At 41.8% G+C, this 14,186-nt stretch overlaps 1 protein-coding gene across 1 annotated transcript in view; it reads right to left on the reverse strand.

The window, feature by feature from the left end:
* Ube3d (ubiquitin protein ligase E3D) overlaps positions 1-14,186 on the reverse strand; it is a 160,285-nt gene that overhangs the window by 138,353 nt on the left and 7,746 nt on the right. The window contains exons 3-4 of the mRNA XM_021172683.3: positions 11,519-11,609; positions 3,362-3,530 (exon numbers count right to left, since the gene is read on the reverse strand). Of these exons, the coding sequence (XP_021028342.2) occupies positions 3,362-3,530; positions 11,519-11,609 (260 nt within the window). The remainder of the gene's footprint in view (positions 1-3,361; positions 3,531-11,518; positions 11,610-14,186) is intronic.

A 14,186-nucleotide genomic window follows, 5' to 3' on the forward strand; every position in this document is an offset into this window, starting at 1 on the left:
GCCTTGCTACATCAGATCACTGGACAAAGTCATTCTCATCAGAAGCAAGAAAACCCCAGCCTAAACGGAAGGGAGTGTCAAACTGTTCATGCCCAGAAAGGAAAGAGCTTGCGAAGCCAGACAACTCACTCTTAAAGGCCCTTAAAGGCCGAGATGGCCCGGCTCAGGCTAAGAATCTAAATACCCATTCAGCCTCCAATTGGTATTAAAGCTACCCATTCTTAAAGGATGCTTGAATGTAAATGAAGGGTTTTACTGGACCACTGAAGTGAACTCCCTGGAGAAGGAATTGCAGACAGTTGTAAGCTGCCTGGGTTGGACCTAAACTTGGGTCATCTGCAAAAAGCATTCTCAACTGCTGAGTCATTTCTCTGGCCACTGTTTTAACTTTCAATAAATATATCTTATTGTTCGTTTATTTTTTTTAAAAAAAAAGATTATAACTTTATAAGAAATGGATAATCAGAATTTATCAATACAAAGCAAATCACCCCAGTCAAATATGTGGATTTTGATTCAAATAAACCTACCAAAAATACTTTGAAGACAATATGATTTGTATATGGTCTGATTTTATTAGGCATGATAATGCTAGCTGTAATATTTTTAAATCCCCATTTTTTTGACCTACAGATATACTAAAACACATAGGGAGAAATGATATAATACTATAATCTGCTTTAATCATTTGAGCAAGAAAAAAGAGGGCAAATGAAACATGCATGGTGATTACAATGATCGATGTTCATGGAGATATTATGGATTTCACAGAAGATATTTCTTAAATCTAAAAATTATGAAATCAGTGCCCAAAATGTAAAAGATAAAGTCAGTCTTGGCCATATTTTCCAGTAGTAATCACTCCAAATTCAATTTTGCTTCTTTTAAAAATAAAATGAAGTGTGACTGTATTGTCTAAGTCTTTGTTGTTTTTACAAGATGAGATCAGGCTGGCTTTGAACTCCTGAACTCAGACATCTTCCTATCTGGGTCTTTCTCCAGTGTAGCTAGAACCACAGGCATAATAACTCCCATGCCTAGCTTCTGTTTCCTAAATTTGGAATCATATTATGACTTTTATGGAAGATTGAGGTCCACCCTTATATCTTAATATAAGATGTAAAATATCCAATATGTTGGGATGCCCAGAAAATAATATCAGAAATGACAAGTGATTCACAACACTGGCTTCTGCAGAGGGCTCTTGAAACTAGAAAACACAGACTGCTGCATAAATGAGACACAAATACAATACTATAAATACAAGGAGGGACGGAGGAATGAGTGCACGTGAGGCTCTATGTGTGTGCTGTTCTCAAACTCCAACCTTTTTAATTAAAATACTCTAGCATGTTGATTCCGTTTAAATACAAGCTCCACTTTGCAAGGCATTTTTTTCTCTAGCTAAGCTTCAAGAAGATAATAAAACAAAGTTGTGTAATGAAACCGCCTAACACTGTGGGAATGCTACGGAGCAAACCTCAAAGACAGACACGGTTGAGGACTAATTAAATCAATATATCTGAGAGATGGCAGTGGTGCCCCGAGTGCTGGATTAGCATCCTGTCTGGGATTTTATTTTCTTTTGTGTTGTTTCAGTTTCTAAGGACCCTTGATATTGTCTTGCATTCATACACACACAGAAAGAAAATGTTTCCCAAGAGATACCATTAGAATGTTGTGTCACCATGTGACATTTCCAAAGCCGGCTGGATGGCTAGGCCGGGTGATATGAGGAATAGGTTTTCAATAGCACAGAGCAGCCTTGCTCCCACCGGAGCCTTGAGAGCAGTGTTTAAGCAGTGGCTCCAAATTTATGTTACTATTTTGGTCACAGGCACTCTTTCAACTGCGACAATATGCAATTAAAGTGAAACTTCCATCCAGACCAACTTGAAAACAATCTTGTCACAAGCACCTTGTCATGACAGCCACTTCCCACAGTCCCCTAACAGTGAAAACTGCAATGTCTAAATATAAGAACCCTCCTTTAATATACAAAGTACAGGGCTACCGTTTACCAGGACAAGAAATTCTTTAAAAGGAATTTCTTTAAAAGGGTCTCATATAAGTGACAAGTGACAAGTGGAGGATATATTTTGTCACAGTTTATCCAAAAAGAGAAACTCTGTTTCTCTTCCTAATTCTTTCCCCCTTGGTTTTCCACTCACTCCTTCTGATACTTTGTAAGTCGGTGGCTTAGTTATAAAAATGAAAACACGTGGACACAAATTATCTAAATTTAGATGAAAATATACATTTAAGCCTATGGTGTTACTCTATATTAACCATTATAATATATATATATATATATATATATATAATCTATGGCATTAATCTATATAATCATTCATCTGTTAAAAAGACAGAGTGCTTAAGTACTTGACAGTGAGCCCGACAAGTGGATTTCTTTCTGCAGCAAGGTGAGGCACGAAGAACCTGTAGCTGACAGCAATCTGCGTGTATGACCCCTTCCCATTTCCTTCTCATCTTCCTCACAAGGTCCTTCTAAGCTAGCTGTGGCTTCCAGCTGTCCAGCCGCCACAGGCTGCAGCTTTTATTACACGGAAATTAACTGAGTTCTAACTGAAACTAAAAACTAAAACTAAAAATGCTCCCGTTTCTGCCAGTAAGGATCACCGTGGAAACGAAAGCTGTCCAGCCAGCATTGGTTTTCTTGATGTTTCAAATGATATCTCTATTGAGTGGCCATCAGGGCAAGAACTCCTTACAAGAACCATACCAACCCCTGTTGATCTCCCCTTAAAGAGGAGTAAACCACTTATTTGGGGGGTGAAAGGAAGCTGTCTTCTCCTTAAACCAACCTGTGTAAGGAGAGCATGTGACCCCATCTGCTAAGCACCAGTGTAGGCCCCATAGCTTAGGTTAGCCCCGCTCCCCTGTTTCTTTTCCTTTTTTTTTCTGATGATATCTGCTTTTCCAACAACAATAAAAAGTCTAGGCCTTGGGCAAACACAGTAAGATAATCGCAAAGTGGATATCCTGAGCTAATACTCCTGCACTTTTACTAAGACTTTTGAGATTAAAATGCACAGATGATTATAATGTCCAGAAAGCAGGGCATTTGGTATGGGAAATGATAGCACACTCAAATCCATGCAGGAATGTTCTTCCGGATTCTACTAGCTGCTTGAGTTTAAAGTTCTTACTTTATCCGAAGAGCTGGAGAATGGAAGGAATCAGTTAAAAATAATGAATTTGGGCTTTTAAAGAACAAGCTCTTCAACAAACCCTGAATTAAAAGCAGGGAAACTGGTATCTACATCAGCCTCTTAAGCTTGCGCGTATTTTGAAAAGATTTTTCTTTTTTACCAATTTAAGACTTCAGTACAACTCTTACCTGCTCCAAATCACTTTTCAAATTCACTAAGAAGAAAGAGTCCCCAATAAAACAGTCATTTTCTCTCGGATGAAGAGGCCTATTAGCAAAGGGGTCGGGATGGCAGCACCACTCTCCGACCAGAGCGCTCCAGTTCTCACTGGGCAGGGGGAGCACCCTGAGGAGTTTCCTAGTGGAAAGAAGAAAACAGCATCTTTTTATTTCACTATACAAAAGGCAACATTTTCTTAATTAAATCAGCATGAAAGATGAAGGAAGCTCATTAGCCACATGCTTGCAATGTCAATTTCCCCCAATTATGAAAGTAATATATGTATGCCTCGTATAGACAATGTGTTACAAAATATAAACAGGCAGAGAAGTCTCCCTTTGCTCCCTACTCGCAAATCAGCCACTCTAATGTGACAGAGACTTAGCAACCATCCTCTCCACGAACACTGCATGGACACATGAAGGGCCTATGCCCTGAGACACTGCATGCAGGTATGGCTGGTCTCTGTACCCTGATAAGAATAGTCTGACACTGCGTGCATGCCTGGGAGACATGTTCCCTGAGAAGACACACATAGATACTGCATACACACATGGCAGCCCTGTGCCCTGAGAAGACACCCACAGTTATTACATACACACATGGGAGACCTGTGCCCCAAGAAGACACACACAGAAATTGCATGTGTTTGATAACTTTTTTTTTTTTTTTTTTTTGGTTTTCCGAGACAGGGTTTCTCTGTGTAGCCCAGACTGTCCTGGAACTCACTTTATAGACAAGGCTAACCTCAAAATGATAACTTGATAACAAAGGTTATCAGCTGGTGATGGTAAAGTTGAAATTTTGCTTAAGGTCACACCTACTGTTTCTTTCACTAGAAAAATACAAATAAATTAATATATATTTAGAAGACCAGAGTTAAAATATTTAATGAGTGTATCATTTCCATTAGCCCAATTTTTTTCAATTCTTTCCCCCTCCCACCATATTAGCCATTTTTCTTAGATTCTCCCAATCATCTATAAGTATCAAAAAATGGCAATGGCAGATTAGAAGAGTTAGGCCATTTAATTTGTAACTCTATGGGACAAAACTGGGAAAAGGAATGCTAACTCAAACGGGACACCCGGCATCATTCCGACTACAGAGCCTAGGAGGGTGCTACCGGTGATTCTATCGGCACACATTTCTGGGAGCTCGCTATGGGACAGGTGATATGCTGGCCTGGTATCTGACACCCAAGCACATACATACAGTCTCTTTCTTGTGAAGGCACTCTAGTACAAAGTATAGACGGCATTCAGCAAGCGAAGGCATGTGTAAGAAAGCTCATAATAAAGTGATGAGGGGGAGGGAGAGAGTACAGATCCCATTGAAAATGTGGAAGAAGCAAGCGCTCCCTTCTCAACCATACATTCCCATGGCAACACGGAATCTACACTTTGTTTTTAAGGGATTCAGAGTTCTCCCAAACCAGTCCACAGGATGGAGAGACAGGACTAAAGACATACGCCCGCTTAATCAACTTTAGAGAATAGGTAACATCTGAGTTGGCCTTTGAAGGATAATAAACCTGGAGTTCCACAGGCACTGAAAGGAATTTAGGGCACTGGAAGAAACAACATCAAGGCAGGCACTACTCTTTATCTTTGTGCTATATTCCTGCTGTTTGACACACTTCTTAAGTATTTCCTGGAGTAGTAAATTTTAATAAGTCTGACATGTGAGGCTCCTGGCTGGATCTGCTGCATCCTGGGGTACAAGAATTAACAAACATTTTCCCTTGCTGCCAGAGTACCTGACCTTTGGAACAACCACCAAGCTCCGTTACCTTGGAAACCAGGTATGATCCTAGGCATCACATGTATTGCTAGGCAACACTGCTTACAGAAAAAAAAAAAAAAAAGATCCATGATTGGGAAATTGCATCTTACCAGGAAGACCTATGAATGAGCTGCACACAGCTGGTAAGGATGCATGCTTGGAACTTCCCTGAATGCTGTCACCCTGGTAAAACCTTAAAAGCCACAACTAAAGGATTGTGATGAAACACTGTCTGATTAGGGTAGGAGATACCTCTCAGCCAAAGCAGCAACTACCTGCCATGGATCTTATACTCTGTACCTGGAACAATATTGTACAAGGAGACAAGGGTCCCCCAATGAGAATGTGAACAATTATTCGCGTGGACTGCAGCAGAGCCCATGCAAGAGAGGAATTCTTGAAGCTGCCCAGCCAGCAACCTATGTATCCTATAGTAATCTTTAGAGTGTGCACCTGTAGAAGCACTGAATAAGACCCGTGGTGGCATTGCACACACCTTACCATATTGAATGCTCAAGACACTTTGTGAGATAAAAACAACAAGGCTCTTGTCACAGAGGAGGGAAATGGGGCTTCAGAGTATGAAAAGATCTTCACAAGTCCAACAGAATTGGAGGCAAAGACTGAAGCAAGGGTTTTTACCCAGGGCTTTCTGGCTCTGAAACCACTCTTTCCCTTGGAATTCATTTACCTCCCTAGTAACACAGGGCAGTAGTAAAGGCTCAGCAGTTAAACGGCCACACCTTCTGTGGGGAGTTACTCGCTTGGAAAGGATAGGACTTGGTCCTAAGGATAGGTAGGAGCATTCCAGTGTTTTAAGAAGGGAACTAAGAGCAGGAGTTAGGCCATACACAGGTTCCTGGATCTTCTCCATTAACATTCTCCATCTCCTGACACTGTGCCTGCAGGGCCCATACAGAACCTCAACGCAACGCAAAAGGACAGAATGTCAAAGAACCATGCATGATCAGAGAAATGAAAGTGAAGCAAGACCCAAGAGGGTTGACACACAGTAACACAAAACAGGAGATCTCCAAGTAAACTTGACGCCACATGACAATGAGTAACGACTGCAATGGATCCTTTAAGCATGCACAGAAGGCATCAGAAAGAAGTCAGTAATGCACAACTCAATGCAAAAATGAAAGGGTTTTACAGTAGGAAAAGAGTTTTCTGATGCTTTAGGGGGAGGAGTGAAACCTTCAAAAACAAAAGATGTGTTTAAATCACAGCTCTACTGAAAATATATCTACTAAAAAAAAAAACACTAAAAAGTGTATTTTGCTATCATCTACTTTCCAAGAAATGGTCAAAATCCATTATTATTATTATTAATTATTTCTATTATTATTATTATTATTTCTAATTTAAGGTGTCTTAGCAAAAATCTGCTGGAAAGAAAGGAAGAGAAACAGTAATTTATGTTTTCCTCTAAGACCTAAACTTCTGTGAGAAACAATACACATTTACAATAAACTAAAGTTTGCTCCTTATTTTTGATGCACTTGAAACATAAATTTTTGGAAAATAATGACAGGTGACATATAACTTTAACAAAAGCAACTGATGAAGTTTTGACACTTAAACAGTGTGTGGAAAGAAATGTCCCTTAACCCTGAAGTCAGTTTCTCATCAGTAGCAACACCATAGTGGTTTTTACAGATTGGATGATAACCAACTGAGTATTAAAGACCTCCAGAAAAACATCAAACATTAAAGCTCAAAATACAGCTACCAGAATTTAAGTAAATTTAGGTAACATTACACAGCTTTATAAAACTAGCTTTACAGTCTAATCTTTGCCTGTATATACCATGATTAATCTGTAATATATAATCATATTCCTAAGTTTATATAATGGTACCAATAGGCCAGTTTACAAAACATGTTGTTTGGGGGGAGGGGAGCAGGATGACGGGGATTGCACATGAGTTGGACATGCAAAGCAGGTGCTCCATAATGTAACTACAGTTGGCTCTATTTTTTAAATCTATTTGTTCCTGTTATGAATAAGTGATTATATGCACAAGACTATTTTCAGCTACAATTAGAGCTGATCTGCCAAGTGACTCCCGCAAGCACTGGACGCTGTGACATCTGTTTCCACAAAGCCCATCCCGCTCTTCTCCTAGAGTTCAGTGTGGCTCCATGAGCTTGGGACTGACACCAAGCATCACCAGTGTGGGCGACAGGAGGCCCTGGTCCACGGCCCTCAGGACAATGCCATCGACAGTGTGGGTGGAAAATCTGTTGGCTACTGATGGCATTCTAGTATGACATGAATCTATTTCTAGGAGGTATAACGAAATCCAAACATAATGACCTCTGGCTATTTGTTAGACTACTACAAAAAAAAAGAAAAATGTAACAGTTGCTGTCTGATAGGATGAACTGTTTGGTCTCAACAAGAATATAATTTAAAAATGCACATACCCAGACAAACTTTGTAGGAAGACTTGGACTATGAATTGAGGAACTGTCTTGTTAAAAAAAAAAAAAAAAAGTGTCATCAATTATTAGGCAACCAAAACAAACTGGCTGAGAACGCGTGAGGCCCTGAATGATGAGACTAGCTATCATCATTCGCTGAGTTCAGTTACCCTGGTGCTGAGAATTAAGCCATTAACGAGTCTTTCCAACTCAATGCCTCCCTATCTTATGCACTTTCCTTAAAAGAATCTTCTTCATTCAAAAGGAAAGAACAGAGCATGTGTTAGCCTTGAACTAGGATATTTAAGAATCACACGGGCCCAAAGCACAGGCTCTGGAATTTCATCAGGACTTTCATGCTAATGGAACTCTCACAGGTTTCTTTAACCCAACTTCTTCATTTTACAGAGAAGGAAGTAATACCCCCAAAACTAAAGTAACTTATTACCAGAAGAAGGCCTAAGCTTGAGAGATGGCTCAAAAGTTCAGAGCATACCTCTCTCGCAGAGGACATGAGCCCAGCTCCCAGCACCCACGCCATACAACCACCTGTAACTCCAACTCCAGGAGATCTGGCAGCCTTTTCTGGACTCCATAGGCAACTGCACTCACGCCTGCATATACCCACACATAGATACACACATGCACATCATTATAAAAATAACAAAAGGAAAGTTTACAAGAAAGCAGTCAATAATCCTATATACCTTCCTGGGAACGCTGCGTACAACTCATTGATGAGAACATACCTAAGGTTGCTTCAAATACTGCTGGCTTCATTTTCTTTTCAAGAAGCACCGAAGTGGTCCTTAGCAACCACATAGAACTGGTTACTAAGGAGGAAGAGCAGAGTTCTGGGATTCGGTCAAGTGTGAAATCCACAAGCAGAGACTCAGGAAGCCCATCCAGAGTTGTGTTGTATGCTGTCCAAGATGGAGATGAATGTAAAACTTGAGCCACTTCAGATCCGTGCTACTCGGGACATCCTTGCAGGTTAGACACATAGGTGCGCTGTGCAAGGACTGGGAGGAGGCCTGCATTCCTCATCTTACTCTGACTGCTACTGACATGTGGGCCACCATCCTCAGCCCCAAAGACACATTAAACTAGACAATTTGCTAGTTTACTAATAAAAGACCATCTAGGGCTGGAGAGATGGCTCAGTGGTTAAGAGCGCTGACTGCTCTTCCAGAGGTCCTAAGTTCAATTCCCAGCAACCACATGGTGGCTCACAACCATCTGCAATGGGATCTGGTGCCCTCTTCTGGTGTGTCTGAAGAGAGCAAAGGTGTACTCATATACATAGCATAAATAAATAAATCTTTAAAAAAATTTAAAAATAAAAGATCATCTAGTTTACTAATAAAAAAATAATAAATCCAGAAAGGGGAGAAAGAATCAATAAAACCGATTAAAAAGCTTGTTGAGCACTTCCTCTGTTATATATTTTACGTTGCTTAGCTCTCTTGGTAAGCTTGGAAAATATGAATTATTAGAAGGCTTTGGCTAGAAGAAGCTAAGGTGGTACAAACAGATCCTCTCTGTCCTTTCAGTGAGAAAGTCAAAGTTCATACCCGTGTTCCACTTTCAGGTGGGGAGAATTTCACACCCCCTGACAGTCAAGGAGAAAGACAGTTGTCTTTCACCATCAGCCCCACAACCTCCCCATTCTCAACTGGAGAATCACAGGCAGGTCTGACATAAAGCAGATGGTCCCAGTCCTGGATAGGAGAGACAGGCACTATAGTGAGGCCCTTTCCCAACAAAGCGCAAATACCAGGCAATAGTAAAATGGCAATTTCTTTCTGCCATAGCGCCAACCAAGAATATAACTGTTCCTGCCATAACTTGCATATTGCATGTGGCATGGGATGAGACATTTCTGAAACTTCATTCCGAAACTTAAACCCGAGACTGGGACAATTGAGAGAAGGCCAGGATATACAGAGATCTCTTAGCTCTTTCAGAAGTGGATCTGCCTCTGGTGCAGATCGGGAGCAACTTCCTCTCTGTAGATTTAAGACCCCTTCATTTCTTACTCGTGCCAATCACTCAAAAGAAGCTCTGTGTGCAACCTCCTTAAATCTTGAGGGTGCATTTGTGCTAGCTCATCTACTTGGAACCCTGCTAAGATCAGGAGGCAAGCAAGAACAGCTGGTAGGAAGCCAAAATACACACACCTAGCTTTACTCCAGCCAACCCAGCAACACTCACTAAGAACACACTCTTTCTCTGGGCACCTCAGCCTGATGCTGCGGGATGCTGGTAAGAATGATTACTGCAATAGCTACCAGTGAATGGTGAATGCTTACCCAGCACCAGGCATGGCTAGAACCACTTGCATCATCAGGACCCTATCAACAGCACTACAAGGTAAGTCTTACTGTTAGCCACACTTTCTCAATAAGGACTTATTGGATAATAAGTTATCCAAGACCACTGGGATAGTGAATGGTGGATGGAAACTCGCCTTGCCACTGCTGACTCCCTCTCTATGCTATACAATCAAGAAAGCAGGAACAAAGGGCACGGAAGTCGGTGTGGCTCTTCCCATTCTTCAAGCCCAGCGTTCATAGACAGGCAAAGGAACCTCAGGAGAGTACCTGATGCAACCCAGGAGGGAGACAAGGCTCACTACATCACAAAACAAGCGAATGCTATGTCAGCTGAGTTAGCAGGTGGTGATTAACCAGGGAGGAAGAGAGGGTGGAGTAGCCTTCAGGAAAGGGAGCTGTATTCAGGAAAGGGAGTAGCCTTCACGTTAGGGATATCCTGTAAAGATAGGATTCAGAAAACCCGGCAAAGCTATGGAACACATGCTCATGACCAGGCCTGTGTGATACCTGTAAGCTTGGCAGGGAGGGAGGAGGCTAAAGGAGTGGCTGAAATGGGAGGGAGGACCGGGGAGCTGCTGCGGTAGGCAAAGGATTCCAGGGCTCCATCAAGGAAGAACAACTGTTCTTCAGAAGACGTACTCGGTGATGGGGGAGTGCATCTGCACAGGGCAGAACCAGAAGCAGGCTGAACAGGCAAAAGGCTGCTGACTAATTGTCATTAGGTGGGGAGACAGTGGGCAAAGGCAGGTGACTTCAGCTCTAAAGGCAATCAATGGCCACAATGGCTGATGACTCTGTATGGGGAACAGAAGACATCTACCAGGCAAAGGTTTGGCATTAGAGCGCCAAGGGCATTGAGAAAGGAGCAGACTTCAGAAAGGAAGCACCCCTTGCTTGTCCCAGGCACCTGACTTTTAAGCCATCAAAGAACACTAAATGCTTCCTTTAAATACCGCTAACAGTAATGTTTTCAGCCGTCTTCCACGTGAGTCGCTGCTAGAAGCTGAAAATTCAGAGGAAGCATTTATGCCCAAGAAACTGGAAAGTTCACTTGAGGAAGAGGGAAATGGGAATGCTAAGGAAATAGCTAAGAGTCCTTCCCTTCTGCACAGGGTAATGACGGCACATCACCAGTGCCCGTTACAAGATTAACCTAATCACTGAGAATAGGTTAATGAGTGCTCCGTGTGCTCCATCGTACATGCAGGGGAGCTAGGAATGGGTTTTAGAAAAGCCCTGGCTGAGCTAGCACAGATAAAAAAGTCCTGCTGCACCGCTTCTAACAGGTAGAAACTTCACTTTCTGTGGAAACCCTCAGACCAAAAGGGACACACGAGAGATCAACTCCATGGTTCTCTGCTCAGTGACAGGCCCCCGGCTCTTCCACCACAACCAGCTTCCACCCTCAGATCAGACTCCCGTTCCGCTCCAGCATCACAGTGAGAGTCGGGGTTCACTTTGTTCCAAGTGACACTAAGTTGGCTCTTACTTTAAGGCCCTCCACAGTTCCCTTGGTAATTACTTCCAGAAACCACCACCAAGCACAGTTTAATCAGGGTTGGACTCATTCCTTACCTGTCCTTTATCGTGACTTCACCACAGGACTGGCAATAAAAGGTGCAACATTCTTGGGCTTGCAAGCTTTGATTAAACACTGAAATCGGCTCTGAAGGAAATCAACAAAGTTTTAGAGGTTTGGAACAAATAATCATATTTAAAGAGTTTGCTAGCACAATAAATTACCAGCAATACACACTGTTTATGGTTTACTCTGAAGTGTAGGCTTAATTAGAACTATCCAATGACTCAACCAGAAGCAAACACTGCCAAGTGTTTCCAAAAACAAAACAGATTTTGCTTAGAATTCCTGAGCCAGGAGCTGCCCTAGATTACCATGTAACATACTGGTGAGTTCCTTCTCTCATTCTATAAATACAATAAATTCTATATTAACAATGAGTAGAGATGGACTTCTAAAATGTAAGTTCAATCTGGCTTTCTCATTTTTATGTTTACGGTTTATGTCCACCCCTGCCCATTACACAGTATGAGCAAGCAAAATGGATGGCTAAACAGGTCTCTGTGGAGCAGACCCAAGGAATGCAAAGCTCTTTAGAGTGTCCTCACCCAAGAGCAAAATGCAGTGTCTGCTGAAGCTGTGGGAGATGGGTGTGAGAGGGAGGGGAGATACTGGGTGCTATGGGAACACATGGACTTCCCACACAGCTGCAGTGGATAGCTGTTCCCCTCATTCCTGACGTCTCATTTGTAAATGAAGGTAAGTTTTATGTTAAAAAAAATACTGTATTATTAGTCTATAAAAAACCTAATTGAATTAATGAAGTCTTAGTTATTAGAAGCGAGGAATAGAATCCACTTGCTGTTCTTTTGTGTGTAGTTTAAGATGCTTTTTCAGATGCCAGAAAGTTTAAGTCCTGGCAATTAAAAAACTCTGCAGTTAATCTCTAAGTGTCTACACAAATCCCTGCTGCACGGAGGTTAAATAAACAGTATTATTCTCTAATGTGGAGCATCTATAACAAGGACCTAGGTGAGCCCTCCAATGTGCTATCCAGAATGAATCCGTTTCCAGTGGAACACTGCCCTCTGCTGGCCACTGGGTCGTGTGGAATCCTGGATAAGCACTGCTGCTGGGAAAGATGTATCCCCAGGTCAAATCACACACACACAAGGTCACCACTTCACCTACACTAACCTCCAAACGGTGTAGTGTGCCAGGGTGATGTGTATCAGGATTGCTCCTGAAAGCGTGGTCTTACAGCTGAAAACGCAACGCTTGAAAACCCTGAGACATAATTAATGCTAAAAATTTCAAGTTACTTCCTACAATATTTAGATTCAGGTGCACACCAGTATTCACCTACCTGATTGTCATTCATGCAGCAAATGCTTAGCCCCCACCTATTATGCAAAAAGCACTAAAGCAATCAAAGATGGAGGAACCTGCTTTACACAGCTCTTCATGCACCAGAGAACAGGCTTTGAAAGTTCCCTTTTCAGGTATTTGAACAAAAGGTTTCAAAAAACACAAAGAAATAGTCCAACAAACAATACACAAACCAGCACACAGCAATGGATTTATTTTGTCCACAGTTAAAATATTAAATGTTGCTCATTAACTGAAAATGTTGAAAATAATTCAGTTGCAGACTATGATTAGGCAACAAACCCAAATTCTATGTCCCTGAGGGTCTCCATCAGAGTCCCAGGGAACAAGGTGGCTCTTACGCCTGCCTTCTGCCAGTTTCCAAACTCAACAGGAAGTTCCTGCTGTGCTGTGGGGGAGCTGGGGGAGGGGAGCAATTTGTTTACTTTTCTATCCCAGTGACATTGTCCTGCTTTTCAGGATTCAATGTCATTCCAGGTGTTTTTCAGATGTCACTTAAGCATGTCAGGACATCTCTTTTTCCTGTTCCTTGTTTCTAAAATTGTTTCTGCATACTTTAGCCATTCACTAATTCAGAAATTGGCAAAATTACCCTTAGGCCAAGGGAAAAAAAAAAAAGAGTGACACCCCCCCCCCCAACACCCCCATCTTCTCTTGCCTTTCCAAAGCCAGGGGATAGCTTCAAGTCTCTTACAGGCTTTTTGGGACAATCCTGTTGTCCCCACCTCTAGATTCTACATAGTTCTGATGAAGTACCTACAGATGGCTCAACAATAAGGTCTCAGGGTGTCATAGACACAAGCAAAGCCTTTCTCTGACAAGAAGCATCAACACAGTTCCTTCCAATGCTGTCTGCCTTGTCTATTATAGCACATTGTAAGAAATGCAATGAGCAGAATTTAAAAAAAAAAAAAAAAAAAAAAAGTTGTGAGAGCTTACAAAAAAGAAAAGGTTTACTACCTAATTGCATCGAGATGCATTTTGAGTTTATATACAACCACAACCCAACCACAACAATATATTATGTCTCTACTTGTACTGTTCCATCTAGAATGGTCTCTTCATGGCCGGGATAATGTCTACTGCTCAAATTGTCCAGGGTGGCCTTCACGAAACTCAGTCACTCCCCACAGCATTACTCTGTTACTGTGCCGACAGCATTGTGCTGTTTCCAACTTAATTATCTGCTCAGCATCTGTTGTTCCCGCCCCCTAGGATACACACTCCACATTCTCAGACAGCTATGTGGCTTGTGGGCATCTGTGTTTCCAGTACCCATATCAAACGGCTCACACACACACACCTCGTAGAAGCTAACCTGTCTGCTGAATGAAA

The sequence above is a fragment of the Mus caroli genome, unplaced genomic scaffold (genome assembly GCF_978045245.1).
Source record: "Mus caroli unplaced genomic scaffold, Mus_caroli_1 scaffold_11, whole genome shotgun sequence".
Lineage (NCBI taxonomy): Eukaryota > Metazoa > Chordata > Mammalia > Rodentia > Muridae > Mus > Mus caroli.